At 41.9% G+C, this 26,422-nt stretch overlaps 1 protein-coding gene across 5 annotated transcripts in view; it reads right to left on the bottom strand.

The window, feature by feature from the left end:
• Nucleotides 1-26,422, bottom strand: part of LOC137571489 (bifunctional heparan sulfate N-deacetylase/N-sulfotransferase 3-like) — a 353,270-nt gene that overhangs the window by 26,548 nt on the left and 300,300 nt on the right. For all 5 annotated transcript variants that reach the window (XM_068280713.1, XM_068280686.1, XM_068280704.1 and 2 more), the window contains one exon: nucleotides 822-992. In XM_068280713.1, coding sequence (XP_068136814.1) covers nucleotides 822-992 — 171 coding nt within the window. The remainder of the gene's footprint in view (nucleotides 1-821; nucleotides 993-26,422) is intronic.

Here is a 26,422-nt window from a genome sequence, read left to right on the forward strand (position 1 = left end):
AAACTTACCACCTAATCCTTCTTCAGGGCCCCCAGTGCCCCAGCCTTCAGAAGCTGCCCCCCCTCCTCCTTTCTAACAGATGAGCATGTGTATAGCTCACCTGATTCAAGCGTGGAAGTCTGCTCTTCTCTACACTCCACTCTACACTCTGCTCCCCCTCCCTCCCTCTGCAGAGTGCCAGCAGAGAGGTTACTAGAAGAGTCTCACCAGCTCCCTACGTTCCAGCGATGACATGTCCAACACCATCTCCATAGCTACAGTGGGTCTCTCAGCCTGTGACCCGGCAGCTTGTAACAGCCAACCACATGATAAGTCAAGTTTCGAGCTGCTGCTTCACAAGCAGAGAGACCCACTGTAACTATGGAGATGGCGATGAACACGCTGCCACTGCTGAATGTCATCGCTGGAACATAGTTAGCCAGCAAATCTTTGCTGGCACTCTGCAGAGGGAGGGAGGAGGACCATAGGGGGAGCAGGGGGGCATTTTGGGGCGGCCAAACAGCCACTTTGTATACATGGGCCACCTGTAGGCCCTTCGATTTGATAGGGGTTGACTAATTTGAAGGTGTGCTATGTTGTCATGATCTGAACTTGGAGTCATACAGGAGAGGCTACCTACCTGGCGACCACACATTTTTTAAAAAAGGACATTTTTGATAGTTATGGAAGCAAGTCATATTTACAAAATCAGACCCCTCCACTCCCTGTTCACTGTATTGTTAACACTAAAGATCTTCCTTTACCTGTATGCTGGAGCAATGACAAAAATAACATTACATGTAAACAACCTGTACAAATAAGAAATATCTTATAAATAGCACCTGAGATGGTGAAAAGTGCTCAAGCCATCTCTCGATATGCGTAGAATACCACCCTGGCATTAGGCACTTCTTCTGCAGGGACCGAACGTCTGAAGATGACTGGCTGTTAGCTGTAATGACTTCATAAAAACTGAATTTCAGAGCAACAGGATCCTGGTGTGCACGCTGATGCTGGAGAGAAAAGAATGACCATCAGACAGGTAAATTCGCTTATTTCAGTGTTACATTTTTGTAAGTTAAAAAAGCAAACAATCATTAAAAAACAGAGGAGACAACAACAACAAAAAAACCTTTGAGCCAATGGGTAAAGCACTTTCGGAAGATATGATTAACTGGGCCAAGAAACCTTGTTTATCTTGGTTCGGGAGAATAGCTTCTGTCAAAATGAACCTGCTTCCCCGATTTCTGTATGTAAGCCAATGCTTACCCATCACCCTTCCTCCATCCTATCTGAACTCACTCCAGTCACAAATTTCCAGATTCATCTGGGGAAATAAGCCTCCTAGACTGAAAAGATTAATTGTGTCTTTACCTAAAGAACTGGGCGGTCTTGCTCTTCCTGATCTAAATAAATATCACATGGCTGCACAACTCACAAGAGTGGTCGAATGGTCCAATAAACAAGACACAAAACTTTGGGTTTCTATTGAACAAAATCTAACCTCAACACCCACACCTGCCTTAGGCTGGACACCCACTAAAACAAGACCTAGAGACACGATGGGCAATCCTTTCATTGACGCAGCCATAGCTTGCCTATGAAGGAAATTCCCAAAAATGGGCCTAGCTTCCTTTCCAAGCAATTTAACTCCCTTGACACATAATCCTGATTTCATGGTGGCTAGTGAGATTCCTTTTCTCCTTAACCATTCTGAATATCAAATCCCAAGAGTGAAAGACTTTTTTAGTAATGGGAAAATCAAATCGTTAACGGAACTTAACGCAACAGTCGAATCTCCCTCACTCACTTGGTGGCAATACCTACAAATCTCCCATTATCTTAAAACAGATAAGATTAAGAGCCTTGGGACCAAACCCCTTACACTACTTGAAAATCTGGTTTCCAGTGAGGGTCCACATAGACATCTCGTCTCCTCCATATATCAAATCCTCCTTGGGGCCAGTTGGGATGGAAATACCACATTTCAAGGAAAATGGGAAAGAGACCTGAACCTCACCTTTGACAATGAAAGATGGCAACAGATTATTCTTTTTAACCATAAAGATTATTCTTTTTAACCATAAAGGTTCTTTGAATACCAATGTTCAGGAATTGGGCTACAAAATTCTTACAAGGTGGTACAAAACTCCCTATGTATTGCACAAAACCTTCCCATGTATTTCAGATCAGTGTTGGAGGCGCGGAGCGCCGGGAGGATCCCTTATTCATATCTTCTGGGAATGCCCACTTATTTCTGGTTTTTGGAAAAAGATCCATGCCCTGATGGAACACATTACAACAGATAAGATCCCATTTACCCCCGCTTGCCTTTTGCTCCACGATACCAACTCTTCTGTAAGAGCCTATAAGAAATCAATCTTATTAAATGTAATCAATGCGGCTCGAGCACTCATACCCTTGCATTGGAAATCTTCTACACCCCCATCGCTCTCTGAGTGGGGTTGTAGAGTTGACGCAATTGCTGATATGGAAGAGTTGGTATCTTCTGCTGCTGATAAACTCGAGAAACATAACATTACCTGGGCAGTCTGGCAACATTTCAAACTCTCAGACAACTATAAACAAAGGGTGGAGCAATAACTTTGTTTATAATCCCACCCTCTGAGCTATCCCTGGGTCCTATAAAACCGCACATTTCCACTTCTCTAACCAATTAAGGCCCTACCTCTCCTCTTCTCCCACATATACTTGCTCTCCTCATCTATCTATCCATTAAGCAGCTACATATAGCATACTCACCCATCCAACTTGTGTATTTTAAGATACTCCAAGAAATTCCTGCTACTCCATTTCTGTGGTTCTCATACAATCAATGTAAATTGGCCTTATGCTACAGTAACCTTTCCTTACATGTATATATTGGCTTTTCTTATGCATCTTTCTAGATTTGATGATGTCATGTTGTAACTTTTTCTTTATGCTGTTAATAAAAACTTTTTTTGAATAGTCAAAAGAACAAAAAAAACAAACAAAAAAACAAACCCCATAAAACTAAATATTATCAATCATTAATGAATGAAGCCATGTGTTTTGCAAAATGTATCTTTTTTATGATATACAATGCACCTTTACAGTACTAAGCACTTTAGAAAAACACACACATAATAGATGATTGTATTTTTATCCTTTTTCCAGTATGTAACAACAAGGTTGATTCTCTAAAAGCTATTAGACTATTAATCACTTCGCCGTCCGGGTACAGTATATCTACGCTCCTTTGGACTTCAGTTCCCCGCCCGGAAGGTAGATATACGCACCCCCCCCCGCTACTGCCGCTGCCGCCACTGTCCGCGCTCCCGCTCGCACGTGCGCGCACTCCCGCGATCGTGCACACCGCCACCCGCTCGCCCGGAGATCAATGAACGGGAAAATCCATTCCCGTTCATTGATCTCTGCCCCTGAAATGATCGGCATGCTTCCACGAGAAGCAGCGCGATCATTGTGAAAAAACTCAGTTTCCCAGCCTCCCCTCCTGCAAGCGTCCTTCCGACGCTTGCAGGACGCCTGAAAAAAAATGTGGCCATCTTGTGGCCAAGAAAATTTTTTTTCACATACAAATACATTATTTTCACTATTCATTTTAACTCATTAACTCCCACACTCCCCAATAGTTACCAATATTTTTTTTTTTTGTAATAATAAAATAAATAAAAAAAATTACAATAAAAAAAACTTAAATAGTTACTTTAGGGACTGAAATCTTTAAATATTTATATCAAGAGGGTATAACACTGTTACTTTATAAATTATGGGCTTGTAATTAGGGATAGACACAAAACTGAAAAAAATGCACCTTTATTTGCAAATAAAATATTGGCGCCAAACATTGTGATAGGGACATAATTTAAACGGTGTAATAACTGGGACAAATGGGCATATAAGTTACATGGATTTTAATTATAGTAGCATGCATTATTTAAAAACTATATTGGCGGAAAACTGAAAAATAATGTTTTTTTTCCCAAATGTTTTCCTATTTTCCCATTAAAACACATTTAGAATAAAATAATTCTTGGCATAGTGCCCCACCTAAAGAAAGCCTAATTGGTGGTGAAAAAAAACAAGATATAGTTCATTTTATTGTGATAAGTAATGATAAAGTTATAGGCGAATGAATGTAAGGAGCGCTGAAAGGAGAAAATTGCTCGGATGCTGAAGGGGTAAAACCCTTCAGTTGTGAAGTGGTTAACTCTTTTTTTTCCTAAAATCATTTGACGCACACTTGTAGTATCACTTGATTCATAAATATGAATGCATAGACCAATTTTTCAAAGAAAAATTAACATACATGCAAAATTCCCTACAGCATTTTGAGCACTTAGCAATAGTGAGTAATTGAGAAAAAAATGTTATGTTACACCTTATGTTATGCTTTGTTTGCAAAACATAAGGTGTAACTTTACACCTGCATGAAGAAAGTGCTGAGTTCAAGCGTCATACACAAGTGCAACTTGTCCGCCCAACTATAGTCCGTGTAAATGCATTGGGCGTGTAAATGCATGACAAATGACTAGATGAGCGACTGATAACAGGCAGTTTGCCTGGTCCAACAGGCAGATTGACTGAAACCACTTTTGGGCTGATATCATGCAGTTGGCTGTGTGTGTACAAGTCCTTTGAACAACTTCTACTTGTTTTCAGTACGGCCCTATCGTGCAGTACATCATTCTACTTGCGTGCGCAGTATGAAAATGAGTTGGTCGTTCAACTGGTTTGTGTACAGAATATACAAGTTGTGCAATTGCTTGGTTGTGTTGAAAGTTGCACATATATATGAGCCCTTGGAATTCCTGTAAATTTGGTGTAATATATATAAAGACCTGACAAGAGAGCTGTGGCAGCCAGAAGAGTCTTCAAAGTCTAATTCCATACAAAAACTAAAAACCATTAGACAGTATTTCTGCATATACTGCATGTGAAATATACAAATACGGAACTGGAAATTGTTATCCAGCAGAAAAAGGGTTAAAACCAACATTTCCCAGTGATTCCTGCATAACTAATCTGCAAGAAATGTAACTCATGCTGGTAGCACTCTTGCTGCAATTTCTGGTTGCTAAACAAGCTGGGAGAACAAACAAACACAGAACATTTATATCGCGCTTTTCTCCTGGCAGACTCAAAGCGCCAGAGCTGCAGCCACTAGGATGCGCTCTATAGGCAGTAGCAGTGTTAGGGAGACTTGCCCAAGGTCTCCTACTGAATAGGTGCTGGCTTACTGAACAGGCAGAGCCAAGAATCGAACCCTGGTCTCCTGTGTCAGAGGCAGAGCCCTTAACCATTACACTATCCAGCAGAAGTGGAGGACAAGAAAAAAAATGCTTGTCATAGTTATTAGCTTTTAGAAAACAAATTAACATAGCCTGCCTAATTGTGTCCATAGTAAGAAAGCAACTAAGAACAAAGTCAGATTATATAAAAAAACTTTTGCGCTTAGGATTCGCTATTGCATGCGTGGATCGCGTTCCAATATTGCTGTATCAACAATCACAAACGAATTTACATAAAAAGTTCGCGCTCACAATCATAAACCAAGTTATACAAAAAAAGTCTCACAGTCCTTATTCAGGTTATCCACAGACAATCCAGAGCAAGATTCCCGTTCTGTCAGTACTTCCAAGTATAGGCCAGATTTCACGTCATATGCAAGAAAAAATACAGATATAGTGTGATACTGCTAAACAAGCTCTTTTCCAACACCTTCCACGTGTGGTACTCCTTCACCCTAGACACATAAAGCCACCAGTACAGGGACACCCCCCCGAAGTGCCCGCACTCACCCAAGGGTCCTCCAAAATATCCGGAGGTTAGAATGACAGCATTGGGGGTAACATGGATCCTCACAGATCTAGAGCTCCACTCGTACTGTGGACTAAGGGAGACTCAAATAGTGTAAAAACCTTTATACTTTAATAAACATAAAAAATATTGCACTCACAAGTGTAGAAGTTTCACAAGCATGTCAGTTTACAGATGCAGTCCCCGAGTGACTGTCCCGACTGATGCCGCTTTGGAAACACGCTCCACGCTGTTCCGTGCACTTCCGCGTCTCGTCTGCTGGTCAAGTGTGCCGCCGCTCCGCCCTATGCATTTCGTCAAATGATTGACTCATCAGGGGCTGACGGCACACGCCAGACCAGCCTCTAAAAAGGGTCCCGCCCCTCCCTCCTGCTCCGTGACAACTAAAAGGTTGCTTTTAAAAACGATTAAAAACAGCTCTCCTCAGCGGCAATCACACAGGGCAATCTCCTTACACGCGTTTTTCCTGCGCTAATACAACGTCATCCTACGCTAACAGCCTCACCTCCCACCTTATATACCCCCTCACCTCCCACCATACATACACAATTTTTCAACGATAAATTCCAGGAACAGCGTATAACTTGGTTTATGATTGTGAGCGCGAACTTTTTATGTAAGTTCGTTTGTGATTGTTGATACAGCAATATTGGAACGCGATCCACGCATGCAATAGCGAATCCTAAGCGCAAAAGTTTTTTTATATAATCTGTGTTTGTGTATTTACTCATTGCAGCTATGGATATTTCAAATTCAGATATTTTTGATAATTCTAGAAGGCGAGCCATTAACCTAGACGAAATATTTAAAGAGACAGCTCCGGGACCGGTAGATATTGAGGGTGACTTCAGATCACTTCATACCACCTTGGGGAGGGAACAACAAACATGGTGGGATATCGCGGCCCTTAAAAAGTACCACAAGGAAGGTATTGTCCCTAAAAAACTAAGATGGGATATGACCCCGGATGATGGGGAAGATACCGAGGAAAATAGTCAGGAATGGGAAGAATATTTTACAAAGAGTGGATTGGGCCTTATAGAATTGTTGATTAAAAGAAAGACAGCGAGATTAGAAAGATTAGGAGGGGAAATAGAAACTATGAAAATCAAATTAGAGCCCCATAAAAATACTGAACTTTATTCAGTGAGGAGCAAAAGATTCAGGAGCAACTAGCTAGTAGTGAGAAAAATATTATTATTGATAAACAGAGGAGACTATGATGCTTTTAAACGCAAATTAGCATACAAATGGCAACCCATTGTGGAAAAAAGAATTAAAGAAAAGAAGGAGAAAGTAAATGGGAATTCGACTAATGGGTCAGGGGAAAACCAGGTAATAATACAGCAGGCCCCCGAACCACCCACCATAGAAGTAGGGCAACCTCGCCCCGAGGGGAATGTTCCCAGACCTGCCGGACAAGGTGAGTACAGACGAGGTGGGAGTAACAACAGAATGGGGAATAGGGGCCAACCCCATTGGATTGGGAATAAGAGAGGTGGTCATTTTGGGTATAACCCACCGGTTCAAACCTTTAATAGATATCAGCCCCTAGCTGAGAGAGAATATGAACAGCCTTCTTTTTTAGCCCAGCGCCCCAGATATTGGAAAGAGGACTGGAGGGGAGGCGAGTATGGGGGAGATTACCACCCAAGTCCAAGAAAAAGAGGAGTAGAAGGGGGTGTAGAGCCGGCAGAAGGGAACAAAAGAAGAAAGCAGTGGTAGGGGGGGGGGGGGGGGTGTTCAATTTAAGTGGGGTCGAATTAAATCAAACTGAAATGAGGCTACTAGATCATGGGCTAAAATTTGCCCCAAAAAGAAATGTGAATAAATTTGATGTTTTTATTGATGTACAGAAGTATACTAGACAATTGAATGTGAAGAAATATTTCTTGCAGAAAGAGGGACCAAATAATAGAGCCAACAGTGTTGGAACTACATTACGTTTCAAAAATGCATCCACATTTAATCCTTTAGACGTTTCAAATCGTAATACTGTGGAAATATTTAAAGATAGGGTCCTGGAAGATTTGAGGAAAATCAAACCAGGGAAATTTGAAAATGTTCATGAAACTGTGGAGGGGATCCTCAAGAAGAAAGAACTTGTAGTGCGATCTGCTGATAAGGGGGGAGGGGTGGTAATTTTAAGGAAAGAACAATACCTAAAGGAACTGGACCGATTGGTGTTTGATACCCAAACATATGAGAGACTTGGTGGTAACCCAACCATTCAGTACAAAAGGGAATTGTCCCTCCTGTTGGATGAGGGGCTGTTCGCAGGGTTTCTAACTAAGAGAGAGTGTGATTTCTTGGTTCCCTCGGCTCCTAAAGTACCTGTAATGTATCAGTTACCGAAAATCCACAAAAGTCTTACGGACCCCCCTGGTCGACCAATCCTAAGCGGTATGGGGTCTATTACCCATAGACTGGGACAGTACTTGGATAGCTTTCTCCAGCCCCTGATTAGAACATTACCCAGGGTATTAACTGATACTAAACATGTGTTACAAACTCTTGACTCTCTATGTGTAGAAGGGGATGTCCTTTTGGCCACGGCAGACGTAGGTTCACTCTACACTAATATCCCACATGAGGAGGGGATTGAAGCAGCAAGGTCATTCCTTTCGGTGGAAAGCGATGTTCCAACGGGTCAGATCAACTTTTTGATGGACCTGCTGGACTTCGCCTTGAAGAAGAACTATTTCTGGCACGGGGGTGAGTATTATAGGCAGATATACGGATGCGCTATGGGGGCGGCCTATGCGCCCTCACTGGAAAATTTGTATATGGCACTGTGGGAGGAGGAGGCCATCTCCATAGGGGGTGCAAATTTGCTCCTTTGGAAAAGGTACATAGATGACCTCCTCATCCTCTGGAAAGGGGATGAGGAGGCATTTGGAGAGTTCATGTCTAGGATTAACACCCTGAAACCGAACATCCAACTCACCTCTGAACACAGTAGGGAGAGTATCCATTTTTTGGATCTGGAGATCAGTAGGAAAGGGATGGGTTTTAGCACTAGGTGCTTTTTCAAACCCACCGATCGGAATGGCTACATTGAGACCACGAGCTGCCATCACCCCAGTTGGCTCAGAGGAGTCCCCAAGAGCCAATTTACACGAGTTAGGAGGAATTGTTCCAATCTAACTGATTACTATCTACAATCAGAGACCTTAAAAGATAGGTTTGTGGAGAAGGGATACAACCCAGAGTGGTTGAGGAAAGTTCAATATGAGATTGCTAATACTGATCGGGGCCGGTTGGTCCATTCACAAGAAAAGGTGAGTATGAAGGAAAATAGCCCTTTTGCCTTTTTTTCTAATTTCTCCTCACAATTTAAACAGGTTGAACAGATCTTCCACAAGCACTGGGATGTTCTACAGGGGGATCATGTCTTGAAAGACGTACTACCCCCCAGACCTTCGTTTGTGTATAGAAAAGCAACTAATTTAAAGAATCAGCTAGCTCCTAGCTGTGTGGCGCCACCTGCACAGCCGCGTTTTGAGGGGTGGCAGGCGAAGGGGTTCTTTCCGTGCAGGGGATGTAAATGTTGTAGAGAAGCCCAAGGGAAAAAAGTGCAAAAAATCGTTTCAGAACAAAATGGGCGTTCCTTTGACATAAAAAGTTTTATAACCTGTGCCACCTCCCATGTTGTTTATGTGATCTGGTGTACTTGCGGCCTACAATATGTGGGCCGCACTACCAGGTCCCTGAAAGAACGAATCGGGGAACACATTAATAATATAAAAAAGGGCTTCGAGTTGCACAGTGTTTCTCTACATTTTAAGGAAAAACACCAGTGCAATCCTGATCAAATGTTTTTTTGTGGAGTAGAGAAACTCTATCCCGGTTGGAGAGGGTCCAATAAATTGCGTGAGATATCTAAAAAGGAGACCCGTTGGATATACGAGATGGAAACACTTAGTCCAAAAGGATTGAATGTGGATCTGGATATAAATTGTTTCATCAGCAATTCATAGATCTGAGGGAAATGTGATCTGCCTTTTGTGAGATCTGATGTGCGTGGGTTTACTAAGTTTGATTCCCATTTTAGGATTTTAGTGTGGGAAATTGGTCTGTATATGGCGGGAGGTAAGGGTGGTGATACAGGAGGATGTTTACACTAACTGAGATGATTTATGCTGTTTTTATGTGATAATCTTAATCCGCTGTTCCTGGAATTTATCGTTGAAAAATTGTGTATGTATGGTGGGAGGTGAGGAGGTATATAAGGTGGGAGGTGAGGCTGTTAGCGTAGGATGACGTTGTATTAGCGCAGGAAAAACGCGTGTAAGGAGATTGCCCTGTGTGATTGCCGCTGAGGAGAGCGGTTTTTAATCGTTTTTAAAAGCAACCTTTTAGTTGTCACGGAGCAGGAGGGAGGGGCGGGACCCTTTTTAGAGGCTGGTCTGGCGTGTGCCGTCAGCCCCTGATGAGTCAATCATTTGACGAAATGCATAGGGCGGAGCGGCGGCACACGTGACCAGCAGACGAGACGCGGAAGTGCACGGAACAGCGTGGAGCGTGTTTCCAAGGCGGCATCAGTCGGGACAGTCACCCGGGGACTGCATCTGTAAACTGACATGCTTGTGAAACTTCTACACTTGTGAGTGCAATATTTTTTATGTTTATTAAAGTATAAAGGTTTTTACACTATTTGAGTCTCCCTTAGTCCACAGTACGAGTGGAGCTCTAGATCTGTGAGGATCCATGTTACCCCCAATGCTGTCATTCTAACCTCCGGATATTTTCCCAATCCAATCTTATTCCCAATCCAATGGGGTTGGCCCCTATTCCCCATTCTGTTGTTACTCCCACCTCGTCTGTACTCACCTTGTCCGGCAGGTCTGGGAACATTCCCCTCGGGGCGAGGTTGCCCTACTTCTATGGTGGGTGGTTCGGGGGCCTGCTGTATTATTACCTGGTTTTCCCCTGACCCATTAGTCGAATTCCCATTTACTTTCTCCTTCTTTTCTTTAATTCTTTTTTCCACAATGGGTTGCCATTTGTATGCTAATTTGCGTTTAAAAGCATCATAGTCTCTTGCAAACTTCCTCTGTTTATCAATAATAATATTTTTCTCACTACTAGCTAGTTGCTCCTGAATCTTTTTGCTCCTCACTGAATAAAGTTCAGTATTTTTATGGGGCTCTAATTTGATTTTCATAGTTTCTATTTCCCCTCCTAATCTTTCTAATCTCGCTGTCTTTCTTTTAATCAACAATTCTATAAGGCCCAATCCACTCTTTGTAAAATATTCTTCCCATTCCTGACTATTTTCCTCGGTATCTTCCCCATCATCCGGGGTCATATCCCATCTTAGTTTTTTAGGGACAATACCTTCCTTGTGGTACTTTTTAAGGGCCGCGATATCCCACCATGTTTGTTGTTCCCTCCCCAAGGTGGTATGAAGTGATCTGAAGTCACCCTCAATATCTACCGGTCCCGGAGCTGTCTCTTTAAATATTTCGTCTAGGTTAATGGCTCGCCTTCTAGAATTATCAAAAATATCTGAATTTGAAATATCCATAGCTGCAATGAGTAAATACACAAACACAGATTATATAAAAAAACTTTTGCGCTTAGGATTCGCTATTGCATGCGTGGATCGCGTTCCAATATTGCTGTATCAACAATCACAAACGAATTTACATAAAAAGTTCGCGCTCACAATCATAAACCAAGTTATACGCTGTTCCTGGAATTTATCGTTGAAAAATTGTGTATGTATGGTGGGAGGTGAGGAGGTATATAAGGTGGGAGGTGAGGCTGTTAGCGTAGGATGACGTTGTATTAGCGCAGGAAAAACGTGTGTAAGGAGATTGCCCTGTGTGATTGCCGCTGAGGAGAGCGGTTTTTAATCGTTTTTAAAAGCAACCATTTAGTTGTCACGGAGCAGGAGGGAGGGGCGGGACCCTTTTTAGAGGCTGGTCTGGCGTGTGCCGTCAGCCCCTGATGAGTCAATCATTTGACGAAATGCATAGGGCGGAGCGGCGGCACACGTGACCAGCAGACGAGACGCGGAAGTGCACGGAACAGCGTGGAGCGTGTTTCCAAGGCGGCATCAGTCGGGACAGTCACCCGGGGACTGAATCTGTAAACTGACATGCTTGTGAAACTTCTACACTTGTGAGTGCAATATTTTTTATGTTTATTAAAGTATAAAGGTTTTTACACTATTTGAGTCTCCCTTAGTCCACAGTACGAGTGGAGCTCTAGATCTGTGAGGATCCATGTTACCCCCAATGCTGTCATTCTAACCTCCGGATATTTTGGAGGACCCTTGGGTGAGTGCGGGCACTTCGGGGGGGGGGGGGTGTCCCTGCACTGGTGGCTTTATGTGTCTAGGGTGAAGGAGTACCACACGTGGAAGGTGTTGGAAAAGAGCTTGTTTAGCAGTATCACACTATATCTGTATTTTTTCTTGCATATGACGTGAAATCTGGCCTATACTTGGAAGTACTGACAGAACGGGAATCTTGCTCTGGATTGTCTGTGGATAACCTGAATAAGGACTGTGAGACTTTTTTTGTATAACTTGGTTTATGATTGTGAGCGCGAACTTTTTATGTAAGAACAAAGTCAGCCAGATAAACAAAAAATACACCATGATAAGTGCCTTTACGGATGATATACGAAACAGTATACCAAGAAGAAAAAGACATCCATATTGAAGACCATAATAAAAGTTCACAACCTGCAGCCAATATAGAGATTAAGTAGTATATCTTTATTGAGGACACAGGAACAGATAAAAACACTTAAAGTCACTGGGAACCATCAGCACCGAGGGCACCAGAGAGGAGAGGGAATGCTCATTAGGACCCAGAGCCTTCCCTCTCCATAGGTAAGTATCTGGCTTTTGTTTTTAAAGTGACAACTCCCAATGGCTTTAAAAACAAAACTGCACGGCGGGGTCTCAACTAGTTGTTATAAATCTTGAATTGCAAAATAAAAACATGAAGAGATATACAAGACCACGAGCAGTAAATCACAAATGCACAGTAGTGCACATAAAGAAACACTCCTGCCTCAATGGGCATCTACAGCAACTCAGTAAAAACCCCAGCCTGGCAGCCTGATTGAAAGAATATACCTCTTCTATAACAGTATTATCTCTTTAAAGGATGCCAAGTTAGCGCTATAATATAGGTGTGGAGTGTAGACAAGATTACCTGTGATTCAAGTGGGAAGTGCTCGAGACCCCCCTTTATGCCCCATTGTAAGAAAGCAAGCTGGTGACCTGTCTGTATGAAGCTGTAAAGAATCTCCAATAGTGCTGGAGCAACACTATCCAACATGTCAATGTCTAAAACTGTGATATAATAAATGAATGTACATTTGTTGTTTCACCTATCTGTTGTGATAAGTGATTGCACCATGCAGGTGTTTGAAAAAAATTGTAAATTCATTTAGAATGTACAATGTTTTTTAAACAACTGCCTGGTGCTGCACTTCACAACATGTTAGTGTCTTTAACATTGAAATAAATGAATCTACATTTGTTTTGCTACACCTAACTGATGTGATCAGTGCTGCTGCAGAGCTGTACAACATGTTAGTGTCTTAAAAACTAACTTTTTTGCAACACCTGTCAGAGGTGTAATGTTTGGGGTGCTAATCAGTAGAATGCTATAAGCCCCACTATGTACAGTAGCAATCAGTCAACCTGAGTGAAAATGTCAAAGTGGAAGAAAATGAAGGTAATTTTTGGGGGAGAGGGCAATGGACACAATATAACACAACTGCGTAATATATTGACGCTATGCAAATACAAATAACAATACTAATGCAACATTGAACTTGTACAGTAAGTAAATAAATACTAAAATAGCATACAATAACTCATAGGAATAACAGTTCTTCAAGTTGGCAGTAGAATGTAGCTAGTTAAAGGACAATGTGACTTTGCAGTAGTACAGTGCTTATTAAATGTGTACAGACACTTCTAACTTCTGCTAAATTACTCAGCACAGCAGCACTCAAGCGATGTTATAGCTGACAGTTCTTCTCAAATTGTAGGTGCAGTGTACTGCTAGCAAACAAGATGGAGGACTAAAAGTACAGTGGCTTGCAAAAGTATTCGGCCCCCTTGAAGTTTTCCACATTTTGTCACATTACTGCCACAAACATGAATCAATGTTATTGGAATTTTACATGAAAGACCAATACAAAGTATTGTACACGTGAGAAGTGGAATGAAAATTATGCATGATGCCAAACATTTTTTTTACAAATAAATAACTGCAAAGTGGGGTGTGCGTAATTATTCAGCCCCTTTTGTCTGAGTGCAGTCAGTTGCCCATAGACATTGCCTGATGAGTGCTAATGACTAAATAGAGTGCACCTGTGTGTAATCTAATGTCAGTACAAATACAGCTGCTCTGTGACAGCCTCAGAGGTTGTCTAAGAGAATATTGGGAGAAACAACACCATGAAGTCTAAAGAACACACCAGACAGGTCAGGTATAAGGTTATTGAGAAATTTAAAGCAGGCTTAGGCTACAAAAAGATTTCCAAAGCCTTGAACATCCCACGGAGCACTGTTCAAGCGATCATTCAGAAATGGAAGGAGTATGGCACAACTGTAAACCTACCAAGACAAGGCTGTCCACCTAAACTCACAGGCCAAACAAGGAGAGCGCTGATCAGAAATGCAGTCAAGAGGCCCATGGTGACTCTGGATGAGCTGTAGAGATCTACAGCTCAGGTGGGGGAATTAGTCGTGCACTACACAAAGTTGACCTTTATGGAAGAGTGGCAAGAAGAAAGCCATTGTTAACAGAAAAGCATAAGAAGTCCCGTTTGCAGTTTGCCACAAGCCATGTGGGGGACACAGCAAACATGTGGAAGAAGGTGCTCTGGTCAGATGAGACCAAAATGGAACTTTTTGGCCAAAATGCAAAACACTATGTGTGGCGGAAAACTAACACTGTACATCACTCTGAACAAACCATCCCCACTGTCAAATATGGTGGTGGCAGCATCATGCTCTGGGGGTGCTTCTCTTCAGCAGGGACAGGGAAGCTGGTCAGAGTTGATGGGAAGATGGATGGAGCCAAATACAGGGCAATCGTGGAAGAAAACCTCTTGGAGTCTGCAAAAGACTTGAGACTGGGGCGGAGGTTCACCTTCCAGCAGGACAATGACCCTAAACATAAAGCCAGGGCAACAATGGAATGGTTTAAAACAAAACATATCCATGTGTTAGAATGGCCCAGTCAAAGTCCAGATCTAAATCCAATTGAAAATCTGTGGCAAGATCTAAAAACTGCTGTTCACAAACGCTGTCCATCTATTCTGACTGAACTGGAGCTGTTTTGCAAAGAAGAATGGGCAAGGATTTCAGTCTCTAGATGTGCAAAGCTGGTAAAGACATACCCTCAAAGACTGCCAGCTGTAATTGCAGTAAAAGGTGGTTCTACAAAGTATTGACTCAGGGGGCTGAATAATTATGCACACCCCACTTTGCAGTTATTTTTTTTCTTAAATGTTTGGTATCGTGTATGATTTTCGTTCCACTTCTAACGTGCACACCACTTTGTATTGGTCTTTCATGTGGAATTCCAATAAAATTGATTCATGTTTGTGGCAGTAATATGACAAAATGTGGAAAACTTCAAGGGGGCCGAATACTTTTGCAAACCACTGTATGTGCTTGCAGAAAGAGTATGTGAACGGGATCTGCACATTTTCAAGTTGTCTCCCTGTTCCATACAATTTCTTTTTTTACAGCAAATTTCTTACTAGGCATGGCTGGAAATGCCCATTTCTGATTGTGTGGAAATTCCTATTTCTGCCAATGCCTTTTTTTTTTTTTATTTCCTACCTCAGAGGTGCCTGGCTCTTCTACTGACCACATATGCTATTGCTCAGTTGTTATTGCCTGATGAAGCGGGATCAAACCTGTAAAACGCATTGGATATTTGGAGTTCATGAATAAAATATATTGACTGTCTTTACTACAGTCATTGTGTGTCTACTTGTAGGAGGTAAGTCCACCACTGCCTCCTCTATTTACCAAGAATTTGGTTTTAAAGCTCATTTAGCTTCCTTTTATCCTTTTGGCGCCTCTGTTCTCCTGCATAATATTGAGTCCACCCTAGGTGGAGGGTTGAACCCCCTTTTTCTCATCTACAGAGAGCGACGTCTTATTCCTGAGTGGGGTCAGGAAAATCTCCCCACCTGCCTAATGGTAACCCTGGTTTGTGAGTATTAATATTTACTCTATCTAGTAACCATTTACCAGTACATATCACACTATTGGGGCTCTTGGTGTTCCTTGTTTTTTCTGATTTCCGTTTATCCAACTTTCTATTTTTCTGATTTCTGCTTTTCCAATTTTCCATTTTTCGGTTTAGGATTTTCCAATTTCCGAGGAGTATTTAATCTGTCATTTTTTTGCATCAGAGAATGCAAAAACTTAGAAAAAATATATCAGAAATCGTAAAACAAAATCTTGTGATTGGTCTAAAATTACTGTAGTAATCTGATTTTTGCAGATAAAATCCTTCATTCTCTGATTGGTCCAATGCTCCCGGGTTCTGTGATTGGGCTAAAATTACCAAGTTGCGGTAAATCGAATTTCCGCAGAATTCCAATTTCTGAATTCCAATCAGAAATGCCGATTACTGATCGGAAATGCGTAAATTTCAGTTCCATGGAATCCGAATGAGCATCCTTATTTCTTACTATCATTGGGGCACATTTTTACATTGTGTATATACAGTATATCTAAAGCAGAAGGCAGGGTTACCATCAGACTTTGTGCCTTTTACATTACTGCAAAGAAGTGAATATGAGAGGTAGACCCAGGGGCAAGCATGGCATTGGGTGAACTGCTGCAACTGACAGAGGGTATAGCCCTATGCCTGGTATACACCATACAATTTTTTGCCAGATAGATGGTCCAATAGATAATTTCCGACAGGTCCAATCTGATTTCCAATCGTTTTTCTGATCAATTTTCCAATCACTTCTATACAAAATCGATCAGAAATCAAATCAGACCTGTCGGAAATGATCTATTGGACCATCTATCTGGCGAGACATTGCCTGGTGTGTACCAGGCATTAGAAAGTCCACCATTGTAGGACAGCAGCAGCTAATGATAAAGGCAGCAGCGCAAGTTCTTAAAGGACTACTGTAGGGGGGTCGGGGGAAAATGAGCTGAACTCACCAGGGGCTTCTAATGGTCCCCCACAGACGTACTTTGCCCGCACAGCCAATCACTAATGCACCAGTCTCCGCCTCTGGTTTACTTCTGGAATTTCTGACTTTAAAGTCAGAAAACCACTGCGCCTGCGCAACCACTGCGCCTGCGCAGCTGACATCACCAGGAGCATACTGCGCAGGCGCAGACCGTACTGGGCCAGTGCAATACACTCCTGGTGATGTCAGTGGGAGCGAGGGCGAAGTGAACCAGAGGTGGGGACTGGAGCATTGGTAAGTGGCTGTGCATGCACAGTATGTCTGTGAGGACCATTAGAAGCCCCAGGTAAGTTCAGCTCATTTTCCCCCGACCCCCTACAGTACTCCTTTAAACAGATCTTAGTTGTGTGCAGAGTACCAGTATATTGCTACATGTTTTTGGAGTATTGTATTGTATTATTTGGAGAAAGAACATACTGTAACACCTCTATAATGCTTGAACTGCAAAGAAATCCTCCAGACACCAATTAAGTTCTTTTTAAGAAATATTTGTATTAAATCATATGGATAAAAAAAGTTTAGTGACAAAACACATTCATAAACTTCTTCTTAGCAGATGAGTATAGGTAGGCCTCTGTATACATCCGCCTGCTAGGATCAGGGCTAGTTCAGGAAACATATATGTGATACAGTTTATTTGCATGAACTTGCCAGAATTTTCCTCACACAGCGCTCCGCTAGCTGACAGTTCTTCACCACTGTCTTTTTAAAGTGGACCTGAATTCTTGCACAGGACAGAAGGAAACTTAGAGAAATGTCTGGCGGTTACCTAGCAACATCCAGGATAGGACAGAATATGTGAAATTGATGATTGTGAATGATCACTTAACATATAAGAAGCACCGCTCTCTCCACTGTATTTTGTCTGCCAGCTGTTGTCACACAATCTCTTCAGACACTGCACTGCAGTCTTCACTCCTTTTCTTTAATCCTGTCACTTGTTTCTCTGTCTCACTCTTGTATGCTTTGCTGTCCTGCTGTCTCTGTGTCACTGTAATGTCTCTGCTGGTTTCTGTTATCTCTCTCTGTTACAGGCACATTTTAATATCCTTGTCTTTCATTCTTATTGCTTACTGTTTCTCTTCTGGCTTATCTCTCCAGTATTGTTGCTCTTTACCTGCCTGTAGTTGTGAATGATCTCTCTCCTCTCATGTAATGTCTCTGCAGCTCTCTCTCTTCCTTATTTTAGTTTTCAGTAGTGCTCACTTGTCTGTGGCTCTGCCTTGCTCAGACTGTCTCACCAATAGCTGGTCTCTTCTTGTCTCTCTCCTATATCTCCTCACAAATCAAGCTTATATCTTGCTGCCTCATCAGCTCAGTCTCCACGGCTACTTGACTCCTCCCCCTCACTAGCCTACAACTGCCAAAAACCTGTTACTTCCACCCTGCACATGCCCAGCTTCTCTCTCCTCTTTCCTGCTCATGGGCTCCCCCTGGCGGCACCTGCAGATTCCCCTTATAGCAGCCCTCCCCACAAAAAGTTAATGCATATTTAACCCTTGGTGTGTGTGTCCGTTGCAATGACACGCACACAGGGTTACAATACAGCCATGTCATGGTTTTTATGAATTATGAATACACAAGAGAATGGCTTCCTGTGCTAGTCGGTCTCACAGCTCTGTGATCTTTTTCAACAGTTAAGAAAGCAACCGTAAAAACTTCTTCCATCTTAAACGGCTGATACTTTGCCACAGCACTTTTCAGAATGCCGCATATTATCACATGATTCATCACAGACATCATCACATGATTCTGAGCAGTTAATTAGAGATGTTCAAATCAATCATCAGATCTAATATATCACAGGCTTCCCTGTGAATTCTCCTAGCACTGATCTTTGCTAATGTACTAATAATTATACTTACACAGCTATTAATGTCCACCCAGATCTCTAATGTAATATAGCTCACACAGACCTATTTTATTCTTAAGAGCAGCACCCTAAGGCATTAGCTAGATTGAAGCAGATCATTAATTTACAGGTTAGTATAACACTGACATGTAAATAATAAAGGCTCTGCAACATCCCCAATGCTTGTTACTATAAAAAATGAAAATGGAAGCAAGTTTTGATTTAATATGATGCTCATGCTCTGAATCCCAATGTCTTGTTTACCAGAAAGGATGCCCTGTATAACATTACAAGATTTATGAACATTAATGTCAGGAATGCAGGTCAAACTCTCAAGTTGAGTTTAATGAGAAGGTGTAAATCTGTCCATGGAATGCGAGAGACATATAAAACCTCATTATGTACTCTTGTGTTGTGAAAAAGTAATATACATTTTCAATTTTGTGCTAAGCCAAGCATTGTAGGACAGCACACTGATTTAGATCCACTTGCTAAGCAATCTTCAGCTATTCATTCTTGAAAATTACACATTAAAGACCTCTCCTTCTCTAAGTGTAAATTGTCCAATTGTTCAATCTAAACCATTTGTATTGGAAGCACTGAGTATCATTTCTAGTCCATATTCCTTGTAATACGTAGCATGACACTAAAGGTCAATGATTAGAACTCATGCAGATTTAATTGTTGCTGTCCACCCCATCCAGCCATTGAGACATTATACTTGGTGAAGCGGCAGCCTGTTACAGGAAGCCTACAACCCATACAGAAGAATAATCCCTGATTTTGATGTGTACTATTTACCTGATCTGACTTTGAGATTTGAAAGATGCTTTAGAGAGTTATAGGTGATATTTATTAAAGTGAAAATTGATCTAACCTCACAAATATCTAAAACCACCACAATAAATAGCTTTGCTTAGACTGGTAAGAGGGTGTCCCCAAAAGTTATAGTTTAGTTATATATGGCATCTAGTGGACTAATTCCCTACTCTACTCCTGCCTGTTTTAAAATTGAATTTCTCCTATCACAGACACAGACTAGATGCTCCCAATACTATCAAGGCTGCATTCCCCTTAACCACTTGAGGACCACAGTATTAAACCCCCCTAAAGACCAGGCCATTTTTCAACAAATAGGCCACTAAAGCTTTAAGGCCTCATTGCAGGGCCGCACAACTCAGCACACAAGTGATTCCCCCCCCACCATTTCTCCCCAGCAACAGAGCTTTCTGTTGGTGGGGTCTGATCCCTGCCAGGATGTTTATTTATTTTTATAAATATTTATGTTAATATTTTTTAAATACATTTTCTTATTTATTTAATTTTTTTTAAACTCCCTCCCTCTCCCAGCCAGCCAATAGTGGCGATCAGCTGTCATAGGTTTCGGCCTATGACAGCCGATCACTCTCCTGTGTCCCAGGGAGACAGCCGTGTCTCACGGCTGTCCCCCTTACAGTGCTGCCATAGATCGCAGCGATGTACCTAGCAAATAGACAGCGGTTTTGCTGTCTAACAGTCTCTGAGTGGCGGTTTCTACTGAGAGACTGAAGGCAGAGTGGAGCTCCATCATCCAAGCAGGGATGCGCGCACATCGTCACGCGCGATCCCTTGCAAACCACTGCCCCTCAACTTTACGCCGATCGGCATTTCTTTGTTTTGAACAGCATTTCCTGAAGAGTAGTGATGAGCGTAATTACCTAATTATGATAAATTTCACATAATTTGCGAAATTTCGATTATGGCCGTAATCGAAATTTTGCAAATTTCAGGAAATTAACCACTTAAGCTCTCAGTCATTTTCACTTTATGCATCCGAGCAATGTTCACCTCCCATTCATTCGCCTATAACTTTATCACTACTTATCACAATGAACTGATCTATATCTTGTTTTTTCCGCCACCAATTAGGCTTTCTTTGGGGGGTACATTTTGCTAAGAGCTACCTTACTGTAAATGCATTTTGACAGTAAGAATAAGAAAAAAATGGAAACAATTCATTATTTCTCAGTTTTCGGCCATTATAGTTTTAAAATAATACATGCCTCCATAATTAAAACCCACGTATTGTAATTGCCCATTTGTCACGGTTATTTCATCGTTTAAATTATGTCCCTATCACAATGTATGGCGACAATATTTTATTTGGAAATAAAAGAGCATTTTTCCCGTTTTGCATCCATCACTATTTACAAGCTTATAAAAAAAAATATAGAAATATTTCATCTTTACATAGATATTTAAATAGTTTAAACCCTTAGGTAAATATTTATGTGGTTTTTTTTTAAATTGTAATGTTTTTTTTTTTTTATTAAACATTTTATGTGGGTATTTTTGGGAGGGGGGGGGAGTAAATAGTGTTTTATTTAGGGAAAAGTGTGTGTAATGTAATTTTTTTTTACTTTTAGATGTAGTTTTACTCGAGTTTGTTTACATGACGTCACTCTAAGCGTACAATGTACGCTTAGAGGGACATAGTCTCAGAAAAAGCGTAGCTTCTGAGAGAAGCTGTCGCTTTTTCGGTGGGGGAGAGGAATCAGTGATCGGGCACCATAGCCCGATACATTGATTCCTGGGCTACTGAATTCGCGGCCAGGAGTATGCGTGTACGTGCGCGATCGGCCGCGGGAGCGCACGGGAGCACGCCTGTCCTCCTTGACGTTTTTATACGTCAAGGAGGACAAAGTGGTTAAGCGACACTTTGTGATAATGGGGAATTTTGTAATTACGATCGTTTATGTAATACCAACAAATCAGAATTTCGTGTTTAACACGGAAATTCGTCCGTTCTCAAAATTGTGTTCCAGTCCAGAGCCTCCTGATACATTTAAAGTGACAGCACGTGCAGGGACCTTTGCATTATCAGATATTGCAAGGCCCAAAACCTAGTGTCTAAGCAGCCTCAGGGCGCAGTGTAGGAGGGGGCGCACAATTCATTCAGCTGTCATTCCTAATTGTGTTTGAAGCACAAAGAAATAAGAAAAGGACATACATTGCAGTGATTGCAAGCCAGATAACTAGAGATTAAGGTGTTGGGGGCCCTGGGGCACCTCTTAGTCTAATAGTAATCAGTGTGTGACGGCTAGGGTGGGAGGGATGGAGGGGCGCACTTTGCTGTCTCAGCCTTGGGTGCTGGAGGACCTTGTCTCGGCTCTGATGCAGTCAGAGTAGGAGGAGAAGCGAGAGGAGAGAGTGGTGAAAACCTCATCATTGGGGGAAAGCAGCTTGTTGTGCTGTGTGAGGAGTCTGACAGTGAGTGAAGAAGGTGGAGGCAGGAGAGCAGCAATGTTTCATTTGACTTGTTCAGCAGAAGGGAGGAGGTGGCACTGCTGTCCTGACTGAGGAGGAATGGAATGGCTGAGGGAGAGCAGTTTGTTTGTCACAGACTCACAGCCAGCCAGTGTGGTATTGTGTTGAGCTGCAGCATGTCATGTGAGAACATTGTGGGTAGGCTGAATTGCATATGCGCTTTTCACTATATGCTATGGGGAAAACTCAAACGATTCTGCCTAGTGTGTCCCTACCCTAAATGAAGCAGAGTAAATTGTTGGGTGCTGTGCGATCATTCCCTAGTACAATGTATGGTGCCAATATTTTATTTGGAAATAAAAGGTGCATTTTTTTCAGTTTTGCATTCATCCCTAATTACAAGCCCATATTTTAAAAAATCACAATATACTCTCTTGACATACATATTAAAAAAGTTCAGTACCTAAGGTAACTATTTAAAGGGACACTATCGATTAACATGTGAGTTTGAGAGAGTTCCTGAAGTGCTGGTAAATAATAATGTATACATATTTTATTTGCTAATCTCTTTTGTTTACTGTAACAAATTCCTTTCACTCTGAACTGAGGGCAGTCCTTTGAATTCGGAAGGGAGAGTGAACAATGAGGGGAGGGTGAATTCCCTCACACTGTGTGTAAGAGAAAGCTCCCAGAAGCTGCCTGTGTTTCTGAGCTGTCTGCAGAAGAGCAGAGAAAATGTTACTTGTTTTAAACATTTATCTGTGACTCAACAGCTTTTCATACTGTTTTTTGCTTTCAGGGAAAAATACTGTGTAGTGTGATATGCAAAAAACAACACTGGCTGTGCATTGAAGCAGACACCCCTTTGCAAATGATTTGTCCCAATAGAACTAAATCCTACACACAATAAATGAAAGTTTTTGCCTCTGATATTTAATATGAAAAGTAGGAAAATATTTACACAGCTACTTAGACATTATTTGTACATTGTCATTTTAGAACACTTGGGTTATTGATAGAGTTCCTTTAAGTATTTTAAGTATTTTTTTTAATTGTCATTTTTTTTCTTCAAAACATTTATTTGGGTAACTATGGGAGTGTGTGGGAGGTAAGGGGGTAATTTTGGTATGTATAGGTCTTTTTATTTAAAAAAAAAATGTACTGTATGTAGGTGTAATTTTACTATTTGGCCACAAGATGTCCACACTTCTTATCTTCCTGAGCATACTGTTAGTACACTAACAGGAAGTAATTAGTGACTGTGTTATTTATATTATTACAGTGACCGCAGGCATCTCATTGATTGATACCAGCACTTTGATCAATGAATGGTAACTGTGCTCTGATTCACTGATCGGTGTACTAGTACACCGCCACAGAGGGGGTTGCGGACACCCATAGGAACAAGCAGACGAAGAGCTACGCCCTTGGAATGTTTAGAGAAAAGCCACAGAGCATGGATATACTGCCGATAACGTGGCTACTGGTTAAAAAAACCATGACACAAATGACGATGCATTTCACAGGCCTTACCCGCTTCTTTAGGTCAGCATAATGTTGTCTTTGCAGAGAAACTGGGCTGTATTAGAGGATGCATGGCCCTCTAATACAGATGCTCTAAGTGTAGCTTGTTTCTCTGAAAAGCCACTGTTAAATTGACCTGAAAAAGCAGGAAAGGCCCACGAAATGGGTTGTTATTTGTGTCCAATAAATATCTATTTAAAATTCCATTCCTCACCCATGGTAAGCTCATAATTGTTTTATATAGCTTACAAGTGACATACATACACCTTGGGGTGCCTCCTCCCACTTATACAATTACTTAATTGCTGGACCTTGCTCGTCCAATGTGTTGGCTGGACTTTGCTCCTCCACTGCCATGTACTGCACTGTAGATGAGAAAACACCCACATTCTTTGCATTCTAGTCTTCTGATGTTGACCATTTTCCCATATCATGTTTTACTTTTGATAGACTTAGCCTTTCTAGATTTTTTTTATAACTAACCATGTAAATCAAATCAACTATCATGAAAAATTGTAAAATTTAAAATACATACATGTAAAATGTATATTTCTTGCAGGGTAAAACGCACTAGAAATTACTGTTTTCCTTTGTTGCTATCCCTTACAATAGGCAGTGAAAATCTGCCAGTTCTATCAGGCATTGAACTAGTCCATCTTTTTCGTGGGGACTCGTGGTTAGTTCTTTATTTGCATGCTGTATTTTTTCTGCATTTTTCTTCTTATTTTCATAGCTTCCCAGGAAAATCGGAATCGCAAATCGGAAATGCAAATCAGAATCGCAAAACTGATTTGAAGTGTGTAGGGGGCCTACTCCCTATTTATACTGAAACTTTTGGCAGAATTGCATTCAAGTAAAAGAGAATCATTGCAGAAATGTTGCATGTAACATTTTTAAAAACGCAAGTGCAGCCAGTGTGGACCAGCCATTACTGAACTGCAGTGTGCAAACAAGTAGGGAAGATGGACAACATCTTTGTTATGGAATCTTTTTGTTACAATCGCAGTGTCAAACAGTGATTTAATGCGCTTGAATTGGCATGGGTCTCATGAAAGTCCAAATGGTGCCCATCTTAGAATGGATATAAAGGCAACATATAAAAACCCACAAAAGAACCCAAAATTATTAATATATGGCTATATTATTGACTGAATCTGCATTATAGCTAAATAATGGGAAGCATCAATCCAATCTGCATTTTGGCTGGTGTATCCCCTTAATGTATGAACTTGACTTTAGTAAGGTCAGGTAGAATAACTTTGAAATGCACAAATACTTTCCTGGTGCCTGATTGGTCTGACATGGAAGAAGATTTTGAACCAGATGTCGAAAACAAGCAAGGTAGTAGAATACCTTGTACACGGTATGGTTGCTGGGACATGTTGGTCATGAAAGGGTGTAATCTCAGATTTTCAAGCCAAAGCACAGTAATGGCCCATACTCACGAGGGACTTTTGTCGCCTCAACACGCGGCGCGCGCGCGTTGCGGCGACAGGTCGCCCGTGAGTATGGGCCGTCGCACGCGCGCGCGCCCCCGAACTGTCGCCCGTCGCTATGTCGCCATGCGATTGAAACTTTCAATCGCATGGCGACAGTCGCCGCTGCCCCCCCCGCCGCAACTGTCGCTAGTCCGCGTGAGTACGCGGACTAGCGACAGCAACCTCCATTGAGGTTCACAGACCTTCCGGTGAGCTTCCGGCGGGGGGAGGAGGAACGTCAGCGACAGCTTCCGCCTTGCCGCTGGTCCCTCTTCCGCATGTGTACGCGGAGGGACCTGGCGAGAAGCTGTCGCCGGCCTGTCGCCCACACGCTCACGTGTGCTGGCGACAGGCGAGTTTTGCAGCTCGTGAGTACGGGCCATAAGGGCTGGCAGAGACACAATGTATTCGCAGGGAGAAGAAGAGCCTTTGTTGGCAGGCACAGTCTTGAACAATAATATTTGGATTTGGCTGTATCAGAAATTAGACAATTCTCTCCTCTTTATACATCATGATGCCAAATATCCCCATGAACTAAAGGCAAGAGATGGCTGGAAATGCCCACTTTGTTTCACATTCAATTTAGTGATCTTAGAAACCTTTTCACAACAATTAAAACCCGTGATTAGTAACCCTAAGCAGAACTGGTTTTACATCTTTTTTTACAGTTATGTTTTTTTACATATCTTTCATATTGGATAATCAGCTAATTTGACCAACTGTTGTAATGCATGGAAGCTGCCCCAAATGGCTCTTCATCCCAGCATATATATAAGAAACACAATGGAAATTCTTCATACTTATTGGCCAGAACAACTGACCAATTGAGAACTGACTAGCTGACAGTGTTTTGGCCAATCAGGGCAAGACAAGACGCTGAGGCCTCCAGGGAGATCTTGCAGTGGGAGGCCCTTGCTGCTGCACAGTGTGTTTCATGTGAAAAGAAGAAAGAGACTGGCACTGCGGTCACAGGGTCTAAATGGGGATGATTGATTCTCTGGAGGTTTTAAATAGTTCCGGATATTAAGGGTATTAACCCCCTACGTGCTCTGGATGCTGAAGATAATATCAAACGTATATGTACAATAGAGAAATGGATTCATCCGGCCCTACATTTGAGGTTAAGCAGAAGTCTTTCTTTATTGTATCTAGATTGCTGATCATGCAAACAAGTCCATAAACATTGTAAGTGGATGGATAGAAAACATACCCTTGAGATGCTTGCTGTGGGGCAGTGTGGGAGCAGCGGTCCGCCTGACAGCTGTTTCGCTCTAGTGAGCTTCTTCTGAGGCTCTGTGCGCACGGAGCC

Source organism: Hyperolius riggenbachi, chromosome 1 (assembly GCF_040937935.1).
Source record: "Hyperolius riggenbachi isolate aHypRig1 chromosome 1, aHypRig1.pri, whole genome shotgun sequence".
Taxonomy (NCBI): Eukaryota; Metazoa; Chordata; class Amphibia; order Anura; family Hyperoliidae; genus Hyperolius; species Hyperolius riggenbachi.